This window comes from Amphiura filiformis, chromosome 18 (assembly GCF_039555335.1).
Source record: "Amphiura filiformis chromosome 18, Afil_fr2py, whole genome shotgun sequence".
NCBI classification, from domain to species: Eukaryota; Metazoa; Echinodermata; class Ophiuroidea; order Amphilepidida; family Amphiuridae; genus Amphiura; species Amphiura filiformis.
This window is the reverse complement of record NC_092645.1, coordinates 31,185,097-31,210,601: the sequence shown is the minus strand read 5'-3', so window position 1 is coordinate 31,210,601 and position 25,505 is coordinate 31,185,097. Positions and strand designations below refer to the sequence as shown.

General features: G+C 36.7%; 1 protein-coding gene across 1 annotated transcript; it reads left to right on the top strand.

Moving 5' to 3' along the window:
• The first annotated feature begins 4,794 nt into the window (after positions 1–4,794).
• LOC140140121 (protein NLRC5-like) lies at positions 4,795–11,581 on the top strand. Its single transcript, XM_072161954.1, has 3 exons — positions 4,795–5,253; positions 5,665–5,844; positions 6,572–11,581. Exon 3 carries the CDS (start codon positions 6,955–6,957, stop codon positions 8,134–8,136), a length of 1,182 nt encoding a protein of 393 aa, XP_072018055.1. The 5' UTR covers positions 4,795–5,253; positions 5,665–5,844; positions 6,572–6,954; the 3' UTR covers positions 8,137–11,581.
• The last annotated feature ends 13,924 nt before the right edge of the window (positions 11,582–25,505 follow it).

Here is a 25,505-nt window from a genome sequence, read left to right as displayed (position 1 = left end):
CTACGTTAACAGTATGGGGATATGACTAGTTAACGTCGCTGTGTGAAAATAACCGACCAATATTAAAAGTACTCTTCTAAAGTTCTAGAAAATATAGTTTTTAACATGTCCTAAATTTTTAGCTAATTTAGATGTTTGGAAATATTCGTACTTTGGTGTTTTAGTTAATGTTATAGGTAATAGTACATTGCCTAGTTAACGTCGCTGTGTGAAAAATAACCGGCCAATATTAAAAGTACTCTTCTAAAATTCTAGACAATATAGTTTTGTAACATGTCCTAAATTTTTAGCTAATTTAGGTGTTTGGAGAGGGTCGTACTTTTGTGTTTTAGGAAGGACATGTAAACGACAGATAACACCAAAAATATGAAGAAATTATTTCCAAACTGTGTTAAGTCAACAATCATTATGTTGCTCATTTTCAAGAATGCTGGTTTACAAAAAGCACGCCATTGTCTGATTTCGTGAACAAAGCCACACATAACATTGTTTCCTTTCGTTTCCTTTATAATCGGTTACCCAACTGAAGCTATGAATACCAGCTTTATTGCGATATCGCACATGAAAACAGTCACTTGTGCACAACCAGAGAAGATCCGATTTAATCAGTTGAGCTGTTTCAATGAGTGTTATCTTGGTTTAATAGCTTTTAATGGGGTTAAGTCCTGCAAAGGTCGAGATGAATTCTACTGTAGACATGACTGCATCATGATATGTTTGTTCCAGTAGTTTAAAAGGTAGGTTTAACAAAAATTCAGGTCTGCTTCAAGTCTTTTTTATTACTGTATTGAACAACCCTGAATGTTGCTTACAAACATCTCTAATTATAGTGCGGACAAAGAATATTATATTTTAATGGTTAACGTTGATTAACAAAGTAACTCGTGATACAGAGCTATAGAGTGCGCAGCATCGCGTCAACATGGTCGACATCGCAGGGGATCGCATTCGTTGGATTTCACATTCCTGTTCAAACCAACGTGTGGCCCCAACTCATCATAGTCATCGTTTTGTTATTGCAATATGTGCCGAATTTTGTAGATGATCGTATTATGATATGGGGAGTAGGCCTATTTATTAAATCTTATTAGGCCCTACATTATTTTAATGTGTGAGTTTAGATAAGGTCCTTGTGTTTTCAACTGAATACCCCCCCCCCAAAAGAAAAGGGTGGTGGAGTCGCACTTTTCACAGTGATCGTTTTATATTTGAGTGTATCTTTGCAACTAAAAAAAGATGACAGTAAATTTGGTATCAATTTAAAGCTAAAATATAAATGAATAGGGGCCTAATTATGGAATGTTTCAAAAGATATCTAGAATATATCATGTCTCTTACTAAAGTAGGGGGTTGTGGAGGCAGCGGCTCCCTAGAATGTACAAACTCTATGGTAAATTTAATTTTTGGTGCCTCGCAGTGCAAAAATGTTGAAATTTGGAATTTTATTTAGAAATTAGTGTATATTCTGTAAAATAGTTGAAACAATAAACTTGAGCTGATTATAGGAGCATGTGCTTTGAACTCAACATCTAAAATGGGTGAGTGTTTTCATTTTGGGGGCCTCGTATTCCGTGTGCAAATACGTTGCTATTTTCCTAAAAGATCAGTGTTTATCAATACATTTGGTATCAAAGTAAAGCTGTCCTTATTATCCGTACTTTGGGTTTGTAAATAGTTGAAATAGTAAGCTGCTTTAGGATATATGATGATAATAATAATAATAATAATAATAATAATAATAATAATATTAATATTAATAATAATAATAATAATAATAATAATAATAATAGGCCTAATAATAATAATAATAATAATAATAATAAAGACAGATTTAATATTGCGCCTAATGCAAATGCCTCTAGGCGATATACACAACCGAAAAGAGATTAAAATATCTTAAACTACATAATAACAAACAAAATTTATACAAGTACAATATAAGCAAAAAGAAAATCATAATCCATGCCGCTACCATGTGCCAAAGAAAACGAGGAGGCGCGACAAAAGGCACATATATGTTCCAGTTCTTCATATATGATATGTTATGTTCTTCATATATGAAGTGACGAGGAGAATGAGTTTAGAACATCATATTTCATGTTAAGGTTAAATACAATTGATTTTCAAGGCTTGATTCCAGAGGGGCGTAAGTTAATAATGGAAACAGCCATGCAGAAAAGAATGAACTCACGTGTACAATAGTGTATCAATCTGAACTAGGGCCACGGAAAAACCGCGGCTCGTGAGTCATCCTATATGTTGCAGGGGTAGGGAAGGGGCGGCCATGATAGGACCATATGGGCTGATGGGGGGGGGGGGTGATTGTGGGCAGCCGTTTTCGGCAATTTTCCTTTGGATTTTCTAAATTTTCAATTTTAAAATTATCCTGGATGATATCTGTCGTGAAATAAATCAATGCTTCTATAGGCTATAATAGGCCTAGTATGCCTATTTATACCCTGATTATGCAATATATAGGCCTACAACAATAACGACAACAACAGTAACAAAACCAACAAGCAATATTTTGTTAATCTAATTTGTAAAAATATATTCATAGGCCGCGCCTATTAGACTAGTATAGCCTAAAAATTCCTGAATTATATAATGAAAAAAAAAAAAAACCGGGCAAAAACAATCAATCGCTGCAGTCAGAAAGAAAGAAACGAACAAGAAAAAAGAAAAAAAGTGCGAGAAAAATAAAATAAAATAGATGGAATGTACCACATAGGGACTCGAACTCGTACCAAAGTTTTCCAGCTCAAAACTATAGTAGGCCTATTATATAGTCGAGCGTTAGTCCAGCGCGCTAACCGATTGAGCTACTGAGTGATCTGTGAAATCGATTGATCTCAAACTGACTATTATGGAATAGTGCATACCAGGCTCTTATGATAAACAATCTCATCACCGCTGTAAATGTCGGAGGTATCGATGGCGAAAAACCTCGATTTTTGCAAAAGTAGCTTAAATTTGGAGTGAAATTCAAATGGTAAAGGAATCGACATACTTTTGAGAAATAATGTAGGCAGTTAGAAATCAAAATTAATGTTCCACAATCCAGATATCGATAATGTAACGTAACAGTGTTTTGTGGTACAAGATTCTCGAAAACGGGCTAATAAAATTTAATCGGTACTGTTTTTGGTTCTTCCCCATGGCAACATTATTTCTTTGGTCGATTTGTAGTACAATGCAAGAAAGGAGAAAACAATCACTCGGCGTAGTTTTATACGGAGCGAATATTTGAAAAAAACTGCATGGAACGTGTTTTTGATCTTGTGAACATGGTGCGTAAAAATGATTTAAACGAAGGATTTTCAAACGGATTCTAAAAATTTGTATAAACACACAAAAATAATGTTAAGATACATCCATGCACCAACATTTGACTCACTGCGATATTTGATTGCTGAGAAAACGCGGTTTTAGAGAACAACTTTATACGTCTTTTATACGTTTTTTATACGTTTCTTCGTGTAACCTTAAGCCAATGTTCTCTAAGACAATAAGAAAAATATTACTTTGTTTCGGTCACTTTTTGAACATGTTGTTGAAGGGTTGTAGCCATAGTTCATTTTATGAACGTGATAACGTACAGTTATATTTTGCAGGAAAGCCCTGTAACATGCAGGGGTAACAAAGAAATGTTAGTGACATACCCGTATACCATTGTCAGTTGATGTTTTGTCTCATTTATATAAATGTAGCATGAGAACGTTACATCTGACAGTGTTTCTTAGTCTCTTGTTGGATTTCTTGCTCTATTTCATTTCAGAAAATGTATGCTTTTGAAAAATATTTGAAGGTGAAAGAGTGTCACAAATTTCAAAAATCAGTATGTGACTTAAGGTCGGCGAGCGCGAGGTTAAGACACATGGCCATAGTGTTATAATGGTTTGGCGAAGTAGGCTATAACATTAAGCTGGTATTTGAAGCAAATCGGACATACGGTTTTTAAAATATATCAATTTATATTTTCTTTGTATCTTATTGTTTTTATCAATAATCAATAAAGTTAATAAGCTAATATCTTGAGAAGCTCATTAATAAGTAATTTTTGCCAAAACTTCCAACTTCCTTTGCTAAAAATCCATGCATATTTATTTTTGGTCAAAGTGTTTCTAATAATATTTAGTGATAGGCTGTACTTCAAAAAGGATACCAGCTGAATTGAAGCAGCTCATCCTCCTGAGCATTTTGACACCTTTAAAAAATCGGTTGAAAATCGACAGTGCCATCCAAAAAACTGCGCATAAGGGGGAATTCTTGGGACCCCCAACTATTTTCACTATTTTGACTATTATGGGCATTTTCTTTTCTGTTTGTTGGATTCTAATGATTATTTACATTTTTGGGGAACCCCTGATATTTCTAACCCCTGTTAGAAAAGATTAGAATTGATAAAAATTCACCAAAATATATATTTTTTGTTTATGTATCACCACTCCTGTCACGGGGTCATGATAGATAAAGGGGTTCAAAGGACCGGCCGAGATTTAGCAATTTGTCAATAATACAGCTACATCTAAATTCAAAGTCTCCTGAAAATCACTGTACCGTTTCTGATTCAATTGATTTCAAAACTAAACGTAAGCCATATGGCGTAAAACGCATTTATAGCAAATCACACTTGCTGAAGTAATTTCAAAACGTGTGTCGAATTGTTTGAAAGAAAAAAACCCACTCCAAACAATCAAAAATACTATATAGCCTTTAATTATTATGCTGTTGTTGCTTGTAAAATGTTTATCCCATTTTCATTATTTTGTAGACATTTGCCATGAACTATTAATGATCATGGTGTGCATCAATGACATAGACAACTACCAACGCTGTCAACAAGCCGTTCAGCTTGTTTGTTCCAAAGTAGTACCATGCATCCAAAACACACTTCAGATATGGCACAACCGCGTCAAACTAACTTTACATCCTTGTACTACTCCACAAGTGTGTTCAAAAGTAACAGGGAAGCCAAAGCTACAGAAATCATGCAAAGCCTGCATTGATTGGGGCAAGGCTCTCGAATGTGTTGTATACCCACCTAATTCAATGGGATCATTGCCGTGGTCAAACGTGGACTCAACACAACTCTATGCAGATCCGATTGAAGCAGCTAAAATATTTGTTCTTCGTCTTCAACAAGGTGTTGCAGATATAGACGACTTCGACTCAGCGAGCTTAATCATGATCATGATGAAGTTTTCGGAATTCCACCAAGGAGATGTGGCCATATATGACACCATCAAAAAGGTAAAATCACACTACAGCTGAAAGTACGTGAACTCAAGACGTCATTATAATGTACTTCAACGAGTATTGTTACGAAAGTTCAATACATTTTATTACGTCAAATAAAATTAGCATTATAATGCGTCTTCACGTACGAAAATGTATGACAGCCTTTCAGTTGCATGTAGTAAGCTAAAATTGACCGTACGGACAACCCAAACATATTATGCTGTGTTTGGTATTATCATTTGCAGGTCATGCTAGGGCACCAGTTATATTTAGAAAAATGCAAAATCAGGTTTTTTTTCGATTTCCTGCTTTAGCGAATCACATATAGATTCATGATCATTTTTTGTGGCAGTAATTCGGTAACAAATTGCGGAAATGTACATAGTATGATATATTTTTCGTATAAATTATACACTTATGCAGGTTTCTGATATTCGAAATTATCTGTCCCACATGAAAATCAACGAAAATCTGGAACTTGAAGACTCTAAAACTGATGAGTTTTTCCAAGATCTCGGTGACTTAGTCACATACCTCAGCAATATGCATGCACAGCACTTTTCTCAGACCACAGCTCAGGAAGTCCTCAAAACACTAGGCGAGGTAAGTACTAACAAGTATGTAGTAAACAAAACACACCCTTTATAATATTAATAATTACCTCCTTTTCGTTCACGAAATACAGGAAAATATCTACGGTCTGGTGCCATATTCATTCGTGAGAACATAGAGGGGGTAATGATTTTATACTTTAGTGGACTTGAAATTTATTATCGTCCCACTTGTTCGTAAACTTTGCTGAAGGAATTTAGTTTAATAATCTTACTATAAAGTAGGCCATTTTCTTCCTTGCAGTGCAACCATGCAGCGCGTGAAGTATGCGCGAAAGTCTTAGGATATCGCGTTTGAGGACTACGCAGGTAGTACGGGAAATATTACCTGCCTGTATTATATACATGTATTAATAGGAGTACGCTGGTAATACGGATTTTTTTCAAGTGGTGTTTGACCAATGATATTACAGAATTCTTATCAACTGAAGGATAACACAATATACCCACGTCCACTCGCTTATGCACCGTCCTGCTTACTTGTTATGTGAGATCTGGAAGGAATTCTCTCTAGAATTGGCCAGGAAGAATTACAAACAAACAATTTAAAAAACAGCACTTTCTTTCACACAAGCTGTTGCGCTTTGTACAAGTTGAAATAATATTTCAATACGCTATTTGAATTTCATATTGTCCACACCTCTATTTAGCATGACAAAGCATTATAATATTTCAAAGTGTTTTAATACTTAAATTGTCACATTTTTTCTTTCATATAGATTCGCATGGATGCCTTCGACATTGACCTTTGCAGACAGGAACTTATCAGAATGTATGAGGACGAGAGAGGAAAAGTGACCCTATTTCCATTTGATATAGACAGTTCGGTAGATATAGATGATGTATTTGTGGATTTGGTTTTGCTTCAAGAAAGCACCAAGCCCACAGAAGTAGAAGAAGTGCTCCTTCAAACGTATGATGAGTTGTTTAGTTTAAAGAAAAGAAAGGCAGAGATAAGCGTGTATTAAGGGTATTGCTAAAAGGCGAAGCGGGAAGTGGCAAGACAACATTGGCAGGCAAAATCGCTTTTGATTGGGCTCAGGGTATCAAGGGTAGGAGAACCCCTGGCGTAGGAAAGTTTGACCTATTATTCTCTCTCAAAATGAGGGATTTTGATCAAGATATGAGTCTCGTGGATGCTATTTTTGATCAGTTGCTTCCATCAGATTCTAAAGTATCTAGAAGGGGTCTTGAGAAGTACATTGTGGAAAATACTGAAAAGGTGGCTGTTATCTTAGATGGAGCAGATGAATTTAGTGGTAAGATAGAGAGGTCACCCCAAGGCAATTTGGTAATGGATGTAGTTTGTAACAAAATGATGTGCAATAGCTGTGTGGTCGTCACGACAAGGCCGCATAAAGTCGATACTGTTAGTGTTTTCAGTCAGTATTCCCATGTTCGTGTGATCGGATTCGGTGAAAGAAGTATGCTTGAATTTATCGGAAAGTTCTTTCAGGTCAAAACCTTCGCGTCTGGAAAAGAAGTACATGAACACGTTTTTCCGAAAAGCGAATTTAAGGATAAAACAGAAGCCCTAGAACATGATATTAAAGACATAGAAGCCGAATCAGCCGGCAGTGAGAGCAATTTTGAAGGTTCAATATCAAAGACAAAAACAGCGGAAAGAAAGAAATCAGTTGATGTATTCATTACAACAATATTTCGCTCTCGTGATTTGCTTCCGATGTCGTTTGTTCCTGTGATTTTAACCATGCTTTGTCTACTGTGGGGAGAAGCTCAAAAGCTACCAACACGTTTTACAACCCTCTACCAAGAAATGTTTCATTACTTCATTCAAAGATGGTATGAAAAATCGGACGATTGCACGGATAGTGAAGAATTCGAAAAAGGTATTTTGTGGCGTCTGGGAGAAGTAGCCTTGAAATGTTTGTTTGAAGGCCGGTTGCATTTTACAGCAGGGGAATTAAAATCAACTGTAATTATAGAGCAGTCGCGTTCCATTGGTTTTATAAAGGAGGAAACTAAGAGATCTAAATTGCGTCTTGTCAAGCAATACTCTTTCTTTCACATGTCATTTCAGGAGTTTTGTGCAGCAGTATATTGGACATCCCTTGCAGATGTGTCCGATGTAAAATTCATGGATTATCTCCACCGTGTCAACTCGGATAATGTTGAATCTTTTGAGTATGTTTTACTCTTCTGTTGTGGGTTGAGCACGTTGGCTGCTAGTCATATTTTATCACATTTGGTAGATATTTGTTCCAGTGACGTAACAGATGGAAAACACTGTGAATTTGATTTGTTCCATGGCTGCTTGGGTTAAGATTCTTATTCGAGAGCAAGTGTCCTAGACTTGTTGATGTGTTGACTAAATGGCTACAGTGCAGGGAAATCTAAATCAACATAATTTCCACTTGTTATAACCGAGAATTAGAAAGGAAGGTTTCATTCAACTATTTTATTGATTGTTTCGAGAAACACATTTTATATGCAGGCAAAAAAGGAATTTTCTCAGAGGTAAGCACTACTATGATTCATTTCCAAGATAAGAAGGACATATTCAAAGATATGTTTCTCCGCAGTGGTCCTGTCTTGTCAAAAACTTGTACCGATGAAATCAGTGTGATCATTAACATCCTTTTGAAATATTCCAGGCATTCTGCTAATTTGAAGATCACATTACTGCCCTCTCTAGACAAGACTGCATTGATGACTGCACGTGTGATTAGAGGATTGAAATCATATTTCGGAACGCTTCATTTCATTTTTGCCTGTTATGACACCGGCTTTTTGTTTCATGAAGCAGATAGGCAATGGTATCTCCATGTTGCAAAGAAAAGTCTTCATAGTCTTGGAGAATACATCGCTCGTCTTAATTTCGGAAATCGTCTGTATGTTACCAACATTTCTCCCTCACCTTTTGATATCTCACCCTTGCTTACAGGCCTTGTACAATTTAGGGAAAATTGGACTGTGCCTCAATCTGGAAATTTGTCAACAATGGGGTACGGTGCCAAACCATCCTTGATAAGAGAATTAGAAACTAACTGCGTTTTCACATGTGACTCATTTAGAATGTTTTCTTACCACTCAAGTAATTTAGAGCGTTTCAAAATTTTACCACATCCAGACCCACTGCAAAAAAAAGTCGAACGTGATCCACACTTTTTATCATTATTTGGTTACATATGTTTCAATTCATCAGTGGAAAAGTTCCTGCTCCTCCTTGTTCCAAAATTAAATTCACTGTCTACGCTGCATCTGTATTTTGGTGGACAATCACTGGAAGGCACTGAGCGTCTGGTTGTCCAGTTTTTCCTCATCTCTTCAGGACTTGGCTTTCCAGAATGCTGCTAAAGACTTACCTTACTGGAAGTCTGTGTTTAGAAAACTGAGGAAAACAAAAATGTTGCTACGTGGACTCTGTCTGAAGGGTAATACTCTTGGTGGAGGCGCCAAGCACAAACCAAAAAAGAAAAAATCAAAAGAGATCAAAGTTAAAAATAATGAAGAAAATGCCATGGTAGATTTTGTGCACATGCTACCAAACATGTTACACCTACAAGAAATCAACTTGTCTTCAACAAACCTTGGTCCTCGTGACATTGAACTTCTATCACCAGGTCTAGCTTTGTGTTCTAACCTAAAGAGTTTGAATCTTTCAAGCAACTCTATCAGGTTGAAAGAAATGCACCTACTTTCACAATCACTTCATAAACTCTCCCAGCTAAACGTATTGGACATGTCAGACAATCCTCTTGGTGATTTAGGTGTGTTGGCTCTTTGTAACTGCTTCAGTAAGCAGGGTTTTCAACTACAACATTTGCTTTTGAATAACTGTGGTCTTAGTTCAACTGGTTTATTAATGTTGTCACTCTCCTTTCAGTTCTTGTCTGACCTGAGTCACATGGAAATTGCGCAGAACAAAGATGTGGGTCCTGATGGTGTTAAATGGGTGTTTGAAAATATTGGTCGCCTTAAGAATCTGGTGGATTTACATCTTGATGGTATCCAGTTAAATACGAGCAAATGTGATGAACGTCTAAGGAGAGTGTTTAGAAAACTGTCATGGGAACCAAATACAAATGACGACACAGACCATTCTGCGACTGATTGTTCAGCTATGTACAAATTGGGGCAGCTGAGTGGTTCAGATATAGGGATCATTGTTGAAGAGTTTACACTTTAAATGCTACCATATTTCCGTATTGTCTGCAATTAACCCGCGAGTATAATATTTTCCCATCTCGCTGTAGACGTAGCATTGGAGGATATACTGAAGAGTTTAACAAGAAGGAGAAGTAAAAGAGTAAGCAGAAGAACAGTAACAGTTGCGATGACAAAAAAAAAACCCGATGACGACGGTGACAATTGCGCATAATCTTTATGCTTTTTATATGACCGTTTTAGCTTGGTTAATTTCATTATACCGCATATTATGCTAACACAATTTTTAACAATTTTTTTGTTTGACACGTAGGTCGAGAGGGGACAATGTTGATATCAAAATTAATTCTGAGGTCAAACTTTCCTATTCAGGGTTCCAGACTCTATCATTGTCACGTTTTGCTTGCAAACATTTAGACTATTAATGTTCCTATTTGATATAAATATTAATGAAATACATTTAAAGACTATATTGTTGATGAATTACCTATGAGTAAATCATTAATTAATCTCTACCACATGTGGTTTCATCCTTGACCAGTAATCTCTGGCTCTTAAAACCATCACTCTTACGCATTATACAGAAAGCTTGTGAAATCGAAGCGTAATAGACTTACTATTATAAGATCTAATATTCAGATTCGTCGGCTGTATTCCAAAGTGGCGTATCGTGGGGCACCGCAAATAAAAACAATTTTCGAGAAAATCGGGTTTGAAGAAATGCCAATATAAAATCGAGTTGTAGAAATAGATGTTAATTTTTCTATAACTTTGAAAAGAAATAAATACACATTATTACTGGGGAAAGGAAAACAATAAGTACAAAACTATACATTGTACGTCACTATGGAAAACACAAAAACGCAATACCGTAACCTAACGTCAACCTTACGCCACCTTGGTCGCCTTTTAATCCACACGCTGTTACTTTTCGTCGGCTTCATTCCATAGTGGTGTGTCGGTGCTATGGAATGTAGCGATCGAGGTGTACGCCACTATGACATGCAATGTTTTTCATTTTTACCGATATTTCTTAGTTTGTTTTCTATTATTATAAAATGTGTATTAAAATTGACGCATTGAAACTATGCAAAGCACAACATTTCACTTTGTAACGATACGCCAGATTTATTTGATTAAATATTATTAATTAGCTAATATTGACCAGTGAGATTTAGCAAAATGAAAGAGAACATCATTAAACACATATGCGCCATTTTTCCAAAAAATGATCAAAACTCACTATACACCAGTATGGAATGAAGCCGACGAATTGGTATTATTATTTTGCCATTCATCTTAATGCTTGTAGATCGAAATAGAGAAATATATGAACCTTGACGGCAAAATCGATACCCCTGAGTATATTTAAGTATAATGATGCCTGCCTTTTTTATAGTGGTGTTTAGCAAGTATCAATTACGAAGATGTCAATTATCTACACATGATGCGTCAAAATATTAATACATAGTGTGTAGATAGATTATCCATCACTCGTCTTCTGGGGAATAACACATTATTTCGTATGTACTTAAGGGATCTGGAATGGAATGAGCGTTTTGAGCGTTTCGACAGTATTTTTTGTGGGACATGAGAGCACATCAGACATATCGAATTGCATTCTGAATACGAAGAATGTCTTTCTGATATCAGATAATTTTATTTTTTTGAAATTCACGATATAATACAAATTTTATGACAAATTATTAAAATTTGATATTTTTCACATTTAACAGTCCTCGAAGTAAATTTTATAAATCTAATGATATATTCTTAAAGTGTATGTAGCTGGGAGGAAAAGCCGATGATCAATTGAAAATTTTGACCTTTCATATTGAAGATATGGATTTTTTCCCCAAAAGACCTAATTTTTTCTGTGTTTTGGGAAAAAAATCCATATCTTCAATACGAAAGGTCAAAATTTTCAATTGATCGTCGGCTTTTCATCCCACCTACACACACTTTAAGTACATATTATCAGATTTATACAAATTTACTTCGAGTACTGTTAAATATCAAAAATATCAATTTTAATCATTTGCCATAAAAATGTGTATTACATTGCGAATTTCAAAAAAATCAAAATTATTTGATATCAGAAGGACATTCTTCGTATTAAGAATGCAATTCGATATGTCTGATGTGCTCTATAAATGTCCCACAATAAATACTGTCCAAAGGTTCATACCCCACCCCTTAAGAGTATGTATATTTACTGTATAATTTTGTTTTACTTTGTATTATTTGTTTTTTAAACTATTGTGAACAAAAATTGATTTAATGAAAATTGCATTAAAATGTTCATTACTTGTCCATGATTTGTTAACTGCTCTATCAATTTATTTGGTAGAATATACAAATTATTACGTGACAATATAATGCTGATTTTGTATCGAATACCGTATTCACTCGATAGTTAGCACATGTGCCTACTATCGAGGGCTTTTGAAAACGTGCAAAAATTAAAAAAACTGAACAGCGCCATCCACAAAAGTGACAAAAGTGTCAAGGGTTTTGAGCAAATCATCGATACACATAGCTATATACGAACAATTAAACCTACAAATTGGTGTGTTAACCAAATTAGCTCAGTTGGTAAAGCGAAAGACTTTGAATCATCTTAAGAAGAGCGAACTGAGCAGGAGTTCGAGGCTCGTTATAAACTTTTCCGTTGCTTTATTTTTATTTTGGGGTTTGAGCTTTTCTTGATTTTTCTTTTTTTGCTTTGTTTTTCATTTTGTTTCTGTATTGTTTCTTATTTGCTTTATTTTTTTTTCTTTTCTTTTCTTCTTTCTTTCTTTTTTGTTCTATTCATACTGGGGCCATGGGCTATTTATTCAACAATGTAGTTGGGTATGCCCTCAATGTCACTGAGGTGGTCCTCTTTGCCATTACACGCTACAGAAATTCCATATTTTCAAAGGCTCTGATGATGGTTCCTTCTATCAAATGACTATCATTGAAGACTGAGTTCCGCAGTCTATTTCAAAATACTGACTTCGTTTTACATCAAGAAGGACACAATAACTGCGACTTAAACGTGATATGGACATGCTTTTTAACCGCAAAGAAATCTTTTGCATTTTATAATTTTAATCTTATCCATTATAGGTTTATGATTTTGTGCAATACGAAAAATATTTAAAAAAAAACCCGAAGAGCGTGTTTATAGTGAGCCAGATTATGCGGTATTTAGCTGGACTGCCACGCAGTCTATATTGTTTATTATTTTACTAACCATTGCAAATCTAGACTACGCGGTAGTTAAGCTAAATAACGGAAAGATTGTCTCACTATAAACACGCTCATTGTGTGACATGTAAAATCCCGCTACGATTCAATTGTGCCTGTGACATTGTGTGCTTTATTAAATGGCCAAAAATACGCCAACAATGACATAACAGCAAGCCAAAGACGAATTCTGATCACCAAGTGGGTTGGAGAAGTATGGGAGGACATTTGCACTACAATGAAGGGAACCAGGTATGACCTTTGACATGCATGCATTCTTTTGTCGAGAGTGACATGGTCTTTCAATTCGTGCCGAGTGTCCTTGGCAGACTTGACTATGCTTCAGTGGTCATGAAAGGATTCAATAGATAACCTCTGCCCCACTAATACAATCCCAAGCTATTGTCTGAAATTGATCCTCGGAAGATGTATCATAAGAACTCAGTCCTCAAATGATAGTCATATCATTGAGGACTAAGTTCCGCAGTCTAGGTGAAGCTGAGTCCTATCAAAATCAAACAGAAAACAATTTCATGCCTAATTTTAACACCGGGATTTTTTTCAAATGTATATCCAAGAACTATGTTTTTATTCAACATTACTGAAAAAAAAAAGTTTTTTATTTGACCGAGAATTTTCAAAGCAAAAACGCGTATTTCTGAATTGTGCTGAGTTCAACATGTATCGACCGACTTTTAGCACGACTATGCGTAACAATTCGCAAGGGAAATGTTACGTGTAATCCGATTGTCACTATGTCAGCTGGATCACGCTTTTGAGTTCTGCACCACGATCGATATGATCCCAACACAAATTCTATGGCATGCAACGCACTGCAAGGTTTATTGTTCTATTGTGTCCCAGCTATGTCTTTCATTGAGGTGTAGCATGGGTGTAGGAATACATGAAATTTGGATGTACAGTTAGCAACCTGGACAACCGATTCGTTTGTTATGCAAGGCTCACTCAGTCATTTAATGAGGCAATGCAAACGATCGAATTTGGTGTTGAAATGAGCTAAATTTTGATATACACCTTTTCAATGTAAAATTAATTTTCTCGGCCAAATAAAAAGCAATCATTTTCATTTTTCAGTAAATGTCAGGTCAAATTGTAGTGCTTGATACTGTATTTTTTTTCAAATCCTAGTGTTAAACTTAGGCGAGAAATTCAGTCATTTCGTGTAAGATTTTCGATTTTGATAGGCTTAAACTCTGCCCGCGAGCCTTTTTTTGGATCAACCTTTTAGCTTTTCAAAGTAATATAGTTCGCTAATGAAGGATTTTTCCCAACTTTCTAACGCACATCACCGTGAGCGATATATCATAGTTTTGTCAGAATTTCCGTTTTGATTTCACCATTTTTTACTCCCGCCTGAAAATTTTTCAAAATCAACGCGTGAAATCTAAGGCTAATACTAGCATTGTGGATCGATATCCCTGTGTTTAATAGGAATACCGGCATGGCTACAGTGTTGCCAGAACTTCAATATAGCAACGAAATTCCCAGGCCTAATAGCGCTCCTACTGATCACAGCGGCGTAGCTGGGATTTTTTCAAGGGGGGCAAGCCTGTATGGGGCGGGGGCCCAAATCCACCAAATTTCCCTGCACTTGGGGGGGGGGGGGGGGCGGGGCCCAAATAGACAATTTTTGCCAGGCTTATTGAATATAATCGTATGGTATTGCATATCGTATGGATTCTCCATCTCTCTGCCCCTCTTCTCCCTCTCTCCCCTCTCTCCTCTCTTTTCTTCTTTCTCCTCCTTTTCCTCTTTTTTCCTTGCACTAGGGGCGGGGGCCCAAATAGGCAAATTTTGCCAGGGGCAATTGCCCCCCTGCCCCCGGCAGCTACGCCACTGACTGATCATGTTTATAGCACGATGAGGATCTTTCATCACGTGAGTGATTAATTATTTGATTTCATCATCACCGTGATCATCGGACCAATGTGTTGAAATTTGCTTCTCCTCAAAACAACTTTGCCCGACAATCCTACATGCAATTGGGCAATATTTTAAACAAAACTTTCTTTTACAAAACATAATATTACGCTGTATGTTTTATGATCAAGCAAACTGTTTGGAACAAACTTCCAAATAACCTTCGTAACGCTCCCAGACTTTCGTTATTTAAACGCCAGCTTATAACCAATCTTTATAAATTGATTGTTTTTATGTTTGTTTGTAAATTTCGTGCTTTACGCGCTTTGAGTTCCTCATCAGAGATTGTGCCTTATAAGAACCATTCATTATCATTGTTAACTTAAACAGGTTTTTGTTTTTAAACAAAACCCTGTTCAAGCTATTATTTAAAATTGCTTGCCTAAAAACAGAATAACTTGGATGTTAATACTTGACGTAGTGTTTCAATTGTCACGAAGGTGACTGGGTATGGTGCCTTTTGTTTGTGTTTGTTTGAAACTGCTTTTGGAAACCCACCGAAAGTCATAGGCCCTAATGAAGCAGCCAAAACAATACCAGGTTAAACATGGAAGTTTATAAAAACCTATTAAATAACCTTAAGGAAAAAAGAAACATTTGTGGCAACAATAAGCCTTGCATTGGAAGCCATGGTTAAAGTGTGTTGAGTACCACCCCAAAGTTTCCCTACATACACCCCCACTACCCACCTCACACACCTTTGCACCCACCACACCCCATAGGCCTTCATGTATATGATATTACATAATAATATATAGCATAGCTATACATTTAGGTATACGCCTACATGTCAAATAAAAAACAAACCCGAACACAAGTCTGAAAGGTGTAATGAAAATGGCAACCCGCGATGGGGGGGGGGGGGGGTAGGTCATACAAAATTCACCTGGAGATAGGAGGGACAGAAGATTAAAATCCCGTATAATAACACGCTAATTTTTCTAGGTTTGGACCGTGGATATTCCCATGGACCTCAAGCGTGCGTCTCTTAATACGGACTAACCTAGGTAAACAAACAAACAGACAGACAAAATGGTTTTCATAATCATGGAATCCATATAAATTAAAATAGCAGGCTATCACGGGAGCAAATTTTTAAAATTCACCTCATTTACCAGAAAACCCAATTGGGGATTTGGGCTACTAAATCGCTGGTCGGGCAATATTTGCTTTTCAATGGAAAATTGCCCTGGATGACAACAATGAAAATATCGACTACTTCTGCTGGTTGCTCACGAGATAAAAGTACTGAGTTTGACATTTTCGGAGCATGAAGGGAAAAAGGGTAAAATAAAAAAAGGAAATTCTGACAAAACTATAATATATAGACCCACCGATGTGCCTTACTTTCTTTAGCAAACTATATTAGTTTGAGACACTTAAAAAATCAATTCCGTAAAAAGCTCGCGGGCGAACTCAAGGCCTATAAAAATCAAAAATATCACACTAAAAGACACAATTTGATACTTAATTTTAACACCAGGATTTAAAAAAAAATGTATATCCAAGCACCAAGTTTTTAACTGACATTACTGAAGAAAAAAAATATTGCTTTATATTTGACCGAGAAAATTAATTTCATAGCAAAAAGGTGTATCTCTGAATTGTGCTGATTTTAACATGTTTCGATCGACTTTTTCTAAAGAATCGGTTGTCCAGGTGGTTGACTGTGTAGGGGTGAAATAAAGTTGACCCAATTATTCACCAGCGAAGTGTTACGTGTAATCCGATTATCATTATGTCTATTAGAAACGAAATGAGCGTATTTATTTGCCTTAAAAAAGGTGCGTGATCCATTTATCAAGGAGTAATGTAACCACTACACTTTTAATCCAACTGATCTGTAATTGTTCCATTGGTAAAAATAAATAAATAAAAAGCCCACAAAAAACCTTCCAGAATTGTCAAATGTTGGCCTATATTCGTAGTTAAAAAAGACCTGTAAAACAAACATGGCAGAAAAAAAAAATCTAAATAGTGAAATACTGAACAGATTTGAACTTCATCGAGTCTCGAAGTCCGGCGTTTTCCAAACTGAGCTAATGGGGTTCAGACATACATTTGCAGGTTGAATTGTTCGCAAATAGGTATGTGTTAAATAAATAACCAATGACCCCAGTATGAATAAAACAAAAAATAAACAAAATAAAGCAAATAAAAAACAAAAAAGAAATTAAAAAAAATAATAATAAAGAAACAAAAAAGAAACAAAATCACTGGCTGTCATTTATGTATGTGTTGACTTGTGTTAAAAACCTATTCATATTTAATTTACCACATAGATTAAACTTTATTTCTCCGTCTCGAATATAATTTCGGAATGATTTCCAAACCTCTTTCTTAAAGCTTCTCGGATGAGAAGATAATAGAGAGCGGGTATTGAACTGAAGGCCTATAGATAATAACATCACTGCTCTTCTCCATCTGACTTATTAGCTCAGTTGGTAGAGCATCGGTCCGGTGATCCGAAGGTCCCAGGTTCAAATCCTGGATGTCAGTGGAATTTTATCACTGGCTGTCATTTATGTATGTGTTGACTTGTGTTAAAAACCTATTCATATTTAATTTACCACATAGATTAAACTTTATTTCTCCGACACCAATTTGTAGGTTTAATTGTTCGTATATAATTTAGCTATGTTTATCGATGATTTGCTCAAAACCCTTTACACTTTTGTCACTTTTGTGGATGGCGCTGTTCATTTTTTTAAAATTTTTTGCACGTTTTCAAAAGCCCTCGATAGTAGGCACATGTGCTAACTATCGAGTGAATACGGTATGCTAAATTGTAAAAGTGAGATGCCGTACTTCAGAGGCCAGAATAACCAGTATGTCATATTTACTACCGTGTGACACCATCTACACAAGGCACAAAAAGAAACTCGTCAGTTATATTCATCCTTGCTGTTCAATAACTGGATAATTTTGGATTATTCTGAAATATACATCTTGTTAATTGGACTTTGCTTTCTCATTTGACACACTGTTCGTAAAAAACGAACAAGAATTGACCAAGATATGCGCCTCCAAAGCCTCAAACCCCAAAATCAAAAGTTGCATTTTCAACGATTTTCAATGTGAACGCATCGTTGTATTGCACACAAGCACCACGGGCCAATCAATAAAGCACACAGTCCCTCATTTCAAATATATAGTTTTAGTTTCTCTATTGTTCAGAAACCAAAAATCAAGGGATTAAAATGTGGAGATGAACTGGTATGCAATCATAACACTATTGTGCTGGGAGGACACAAGAGGGTATATATAATCAAAAGTATAATGGCCTATAACCATACGTATATAATAGCCTATTGTGCTAACATTTTCATTATCGATATCTATCAACGCGGGCGACTTTTTGCCGTAGGTGGCATACTTCCATGACACCATAAAATTACATCCGAGTTCCGAGATTCGTTTGATAAGTTATGCATAGACATCGTTGAGACATAAAGTATGGATATATACGAGACCTAGGCCTACGTGTAGAAATCATGTGCATATATTAAGGGGTGGGGGGTGTTTTGTTTATTTGTCTGAAATATAAACGATGCATGATGATGTAGATGATTTGATTATGAATTAGATTATTCCCCGGAAAGCACAACCCATACCTCTTACCTATGTTCCTCCGCCACCTATATATAACCTCCTCCTCCCCCTCCCCACACTTGATATCGACTCTTCCCTATTATTCCACTCCACTCTTGAGCCCCCCTCTCCCCCTCCTTCCCTTCCCACTTCCAATGCTCTCTCCCCTCTGTTTCTCTTTCTCCCTTACCCTTACCCCCTCCCCCTCACACACACACACATACCCTCTTTCCCTGGCGATCTCTTCTATCTCTCTCTCTATTCTCCAATAAATAAAATGAATAAAAGTTAGTTTAAACCAGCTTTCTATGATATTGATCTTCCGCCATGCGACATGCACATAAATAGAGTTGTGCATAATAGTGTTTATATCAATGAAGTCATAATCTGTCAAGTGGCTATTGTAATGTCTGTGGAAATATTTCGATGGTCTATATATTTTCACAGTGAAATCAGCTTAGGCTAATTCGTAGTCTCAAGTCAATGCTTTCAAATGTAGACTGCTTTGTTCGACTTCTCTGCTCGTGAATATTGCACTGCGAAATTTAAACATTTCTTTTGTATACTTAGAGGAGGTAACTTCAAATCAAATAATTTTACGATCCACACCACTTATAAGAAACTGAAACCAAAACCGAAACTGACTGACACAAATGTTCGGTTTTAAACAAAAGGTAGAAACAATGAGTTCGATATCTTATGATTCAAGTGGTTAGGCAGGACAATAGGAAACCACGTGACCAAAACCAAAACCAAAACTAAAACTATATATTTGAAATGAGGCAGTGTAACAGGCACAATTGGATCGTTAAAATTGCAACTTTTCATTTTGGAGTTTGGAGGCGCATATCTTGGTCAATTCTTGCTCAATATTCACGAACAGGGTGTTAAATGAGAAAGAAAAGTCCAATTAACAAAATGTATATTTCAGAATAATCCAAAATGATCAAGTTATTGAACTTACTGTTAACAAGCTGTTATGCCAGCGCGGAGGTGGTTACATAGCAACGCACTGAATGGTCTATTGTTCTATTGTGTCCGATTTGAGCGCTGACATATTGGAAAATGTTGCCAATCAATATTCATGACAGTGTACATTCAACGTCCAAATTTCGAAATTGGGTGACTTGTGCTTGGCAGGTGTAAAATACATCTGACTGGGCGTTTTAAATACGTAACGCATAAAGGCGTTGACATCATCGAATGGCTGCCTATAGTGCTGTTAGTGTTAGGCCTATGTGGGGGGGGGGAGGCCGTGTTTAGTTTCTATAATAATTATTATAAGGCCCAAATTTATTTGTCATTCCTTTCTTTTCCTTTCTCTGTACTTATTCTTTCTCTCTTCCTCCATTCCCCCTCTCATTCTTCATATCCCCTCCTCCACCTCTACCTCCCTCATCCCCTCCCAAGACCTCTCACAGAAGAGCTGCCCCATTCAGTACGCCACTGTTTATGACATTCTCCTTCTTAAAATAAAATAAAATGTCAATTTGTGAAACAACTTTTATATAGGCCTATACCGGTATACTTATTATATGTTACATGTATACGTAGCTATTACCATTATACAGTACTATAGACATACATGGCAGCCTTGATGTATAATCATTCAGCAAGCGCATTCAATTTATTTAAATGAAGCACCTAAATTCAGTAGGGTGACAACGAACTGTACATCAGCGGCTAATGTGTGCCTTTTGTGCTTACGGCTACTCAATCACATCCTTGAGTGGTATGACAACAAAAGGTACTTTTCGTTATAGTAGGCGCTTTCACGCGACTTTCGTTTGATCACTTATTGACAGTAGTCTGCTAGGTAAAGCGTTAATACACTGTCGGGTCGGCTTACCGATTTAATGGCGGAAGCCCTTTGTCCCAAACAAAAGGTACCTTTCGATGAATAGCTTGTCAGATTTCAAATCGGCACAAGTTTACAATGCGTTACATAATCTATTGCCTCTCCATCTTTAATAGCTCCATAGTCTCATACGTGTTTATAAATGTTGTTCAAGCATACTGCTAATGGTCGTATCTTTGACGATTAAGTTTGAAAAGGTAGAATGTGCAAATAAATGACGCTACAAAAATGGATACTAACAGTGGCGTAGGTAGCGTGTGTAATCATTTGGGGTTGGGGTAGGGTGGTGTGTGTGTGTGTGTGGGGGGGGGGGGCTGGGTCTGATTGGGGAGGGAGTACAAGTCGTTTTTCTGCAATTTTTGTATGTGATTTTCTAAATTTTGCAATCGATGGGGGTGGGGGCAATTTAACGTTGCTATAAAGAATGAAGCACCTAAATTCAGTAGGGTGACAACGAACTGTACATCAGCGGCTAATGTGTGCCTTTTGTGCTTACGGCTACTCAATCACATCCTTGAGTGGTATGACAACAAAAGGTACTTTTCGTTATAGTAGGCGCTTTCACGCGACTTTCGTTTGATCACTTATTGACAGTAGTCTGCTAGGTAAAGCGTTAATACACTGTCGGGTCAGCTTACCGATTTAATGGCGGAAGCCCTTTGTCCCAAACAAAAGGTACCTTTCGATGAATAGCTTGTCAGATTTCAAATCGGCACAAGTTTACAATGCGTTACATAATCTATTGCCTCTCCATCTTTAATAGCTCCATAGTCTCATACGTGTTTATAAATGTAGTTCAAGCATACTGCTAATGGTCGTATCTTTGACGATTAAGTTTGAAAAGGTAGAATGTGCAAATAAATGTCGCTACAAAAATGGATACTAACAGTGGCGTAGGTAGCGTGTGTAATCATTTGGGGTTGGGGTAGGGTGGTGTGTGTGTGGGGGGCTGGGTCTGATTGGGAGGGAGTACAAGTCGTTTTTCTGCAATTTTTGTATGTGATTTTCTAAATTTTGCAATCGATGGGGGTGGGGGCAATTTAACGTTGCTATAAAGAATATTCATTCAAATTAGAATACATACACAACTCAAACTCAATAGTCATAATTGCAAGCAATATCGACGAAGGCACAAGGCTTCCTTGTTTTTTTTTTTGCTTCAGTGAAACAATTGTTATCAACATGCTTGGGGCAAAGGGGTTCGGTTTATTTGTTTACTATTGTTAAGGGTTCGGATAGCGACGTTATCACGTATTTTTATGGGACCTTTTCCCGCTAAATGCTAATCCGGTTCAATTACTATCATGTATTATGTGTATCCCATGATGTCAACTATCTCAGTGGTAGCAGTGCAACTCTGCCTCCCCCCCCCCCACAACTGGTACCAAACACCCTACCTGAGGGGGTCAGGCTCACACGCTAATCAATGTGCAAGATAAATACGAAGTTGATGAAGTTACAAAATGAATGTACACACAGTTCAATGTGTCTAGAATCGGACTTTGCTCTTGCTCTCGTTTCCAAATCTGAGCTCGTAAACCCGGAAGTTTCTGACCGTGTCTTTTGATAAAGTGATCCCAGCAATTTTACTGTGTCCATATTTCTCATTCGATTTTGTTTATGTAGTAATGTCGATTTAGTGTGTAAACAAAATGAAGCATTTATTGATTTTGGTTTTACTTCAAATAAACAGTTCCATGTTAAGAGGTAAGTTTGTAATGATGTAAGATTATACACATCTTACATGTTTATGAGTGCAATGGTAATTTGCATGAGGTAAAATATGCTTTGCTGAGGTGGTCACCGCTCGCTATACTATTGCTCGCGTATGTCCGTGCTGCCATGGTAGCTGCGAGCGAGTGCAATGAAAAATTGACTATTACACTGGCTTGGAGGGCAATAGCCTTTTTCTAAAAGTGGCAAAATAATCAATAGTAATTGATCAATGACAATCAAATGCCAAGAATCTTTGAGTTATATAAATAGCGATACAGTTAATCCAAACACTTTCTTGAAGATATTCATCAGGACTGTTCATGATAAACTGGTATTTGTAATTTCTTACAACTAGTCCAAAGATTTCCACTTACTTGCAGACGTTTCAAACTAACAGTTTTCTTTATCGATGCTATTGTTGCAATGACGATTTGTGTACAGCCATACCCTCGTGTTTTGTAAGCCTAATCATTTTCTTCGGACTTCAAACCAAATTGGACTATTTTCATATGTAAGATAAGATGTACATATTTTAGAAGTCGGAAACGAAAAAGGTTTTAACCATTAAATCTAAGACACAAATATTCAACACTATTTATATGGATCTGGTGTTTATTGCTTGGTTGAATACTCAGCAGTATGCTTCGACTATATTTATAAATACGTATTTATAAATACGCACGACAACCTCCGCGCTACAATAACAGCTTGTAGACAGAGGGTGGTTATCCTGTACATTTGAAGGCGGTAAACAACACCAACCCGTGCAGCAAAATTGTTTATTTTGTTCAACTTTGTGATATTATTGTAAAGGTTTTCGCCGATATATTCATTCCGTCGGCAAATACTTTCAAAATGTTGTTTTTGATAACATATTTCAAATTCGGAATACCCCATGTGTAATAATTTTGATATTCAATTAATACTTTTAAAAATTTGATGATATTCATCTAAAGAGTTCATATTCTTTTCTGTAGAGTGCTCAATGGCATGATGATTTTGGTCACGCTTGCTGGTCTTGGTTTGCCATGCCCATGGATCACATGCGTATTTATAAATACGCATTTATATATAAATATAGTCGAATGTAGCTGGTCAGCTTGAGCTCTACTTTTGGAGGGTTTGAGTAAAACGTGACAATATATGCTCCAAAATCTCGTTATTTTGATAATGTATTTTCAGCGGAAAGGCTTTATTTGTTGGGATATAATTTCAATTAACAAATTTGGTTGAGACTGCCATGATTATTCATAACAGTTTATAAAGACTCCCTCCTGTGGAATATCGTATCCCTCCACTCTCTTGCTCCCCTCTGGAATGCTCCTCTTACTCTGCTCTGTTTTAATAACATTCAAAACATTTTTGAAAATTTGCTGCAAATTCTGGCATTCTGGTTCTTTTGATAACGTTACGTTTAGGGGTAGGGCTGTATTTGCTGGGATCTTATTTCGATTAACAAATTTGGCTGAGACAGCCAGGGATTTCATAACAGCGCAGTGACTTAGCCAAAGAGCAGATGCTCCCCTATGATACATGTTGCTCCTTTGTGGATTGCCGGCCGCCTGATTTGTTTAGAATTTTAGTCCCTTTTCAAATTTTTCGCCCCTCACCCGTAACCTCCCTCCTCTATATAAAATCTGGACGCTACTGTAACAGGGTTGATGTCTCATTTAAGACGTAACATCATAGGGTTAGGGGTTACGGTGCGTTTCTGTCTTAAAGCAATATTATAACATTTGCTGAGGAGAACGCCCTTAAAAAAAATTAAATTCTGGTTTTTACACGATTGTAATGTACTTTAGTCAATAAAGATACTCTGCAAAAATCAAGACTTTAGGTGCTGTAGTTTTGTCAAAATCCGAGATTTTGAATAAAACGATGGAACCGGCGTTTTATTATTACGATGGAAATATTAGGCGAACACGTATGCAAAGTACGTACACGGCGTGCGGGATACACACACACACACACATCTCGAGGATCGTACCGTATTACAACCGCGGGAGTAACATGCATGGGCGCTAGTAGTAAATGCCAATTTTCTATGCTTTACCTCACTTGTTCGGCTCAAAATTAAAGGGGACATATCTGACAGTAAAAGCTAACATTTTATGGAAAACAAAATACTAATCTATTTTTACAGAAATGTTATAATATGGCTTAAATTGAGACATCTACCTGTGATAGCTATGTGCTTGGAAGCATACACAACCTCGCGTGCATAATTTAAAACAAAGGCGGTTTCTGAAACCCTAGGGACTAAATGTGCACTGTTTCCATTCTTAAAGGTGCGAATATAACAGCTAGTCGGTTATTAGGATCACCCTATGAAGTTCCAAATGCTGGCAGAGTTCAAGTATATTACGATGACCAATGGAGGGATGTTTGCTATGACGGAGACGATGAATCAGATATAAGGTGGAATACAAGATCAGCTATGGTGGCCTGCCGACAAATAGGGTATCCAGGAATGGCAATGGAAAGGAAAGGAGGTTATGGCACTGGAAATAGTAGCAAGGCCATGGATTCTTTCCAATGTAAAGGACGTGAGTTGGTATTGTTGAGTTTTGAATTGTAGAAAGATTTATTGTTTTTTTAACTGACAGACTGCATTTGAAATTGGGGTTGGAAGATACCTTCCCCTAAATAACAGCTAATAATAGTATTGCGAACCTTCAGCATCCATGGTTCGATCATGGAAATAGTAGATGAGAAGGAATCACAACTAACCATCATCAAAGTTCCAAACACATTGCCGACATGTACATTGACGTTTCTATACACGTCAACCGCTATAGTTATATCATAATCCTCGGGATTATATCCCAACACGATGGTCATCGGTGACGTAACATTTCTATGACATGACATTTTCAATTCTAAAGCTGCAGTCAAGCGACCAATGCTTATAGACTAAATGCGGCCTTGTGAGCAGGAAAGGGCGGGGAAATATGAATGCATTATGGGACAGATGGGATAACATAGCCAAAAATAATGCCTTGTGGGAAGGATGTATTACCAAAATCGGAAGTAGAAAGTCATATATTTGAAACATTTAGGGGCAAATTTACCTATGTGGGCGGTCTGGGGCACATGTGAAGGCAATTTGATATAATTGATTTTCCGTTTGTCTTATGATAGAATCTGTTCCCATTTTTCGGAAACAATCGGAACAACTTGTTTTATAC

Bases quoted from the DNA above. Each gene is read 5' to 3' on its own strand.
- LOC140140121 (XM_072161954.1), top strand. From the start codon at position 6,955: ATGAGGGATTTTGATCAAGATATGAGTCTCGTGGATGCTATTTTTGAT.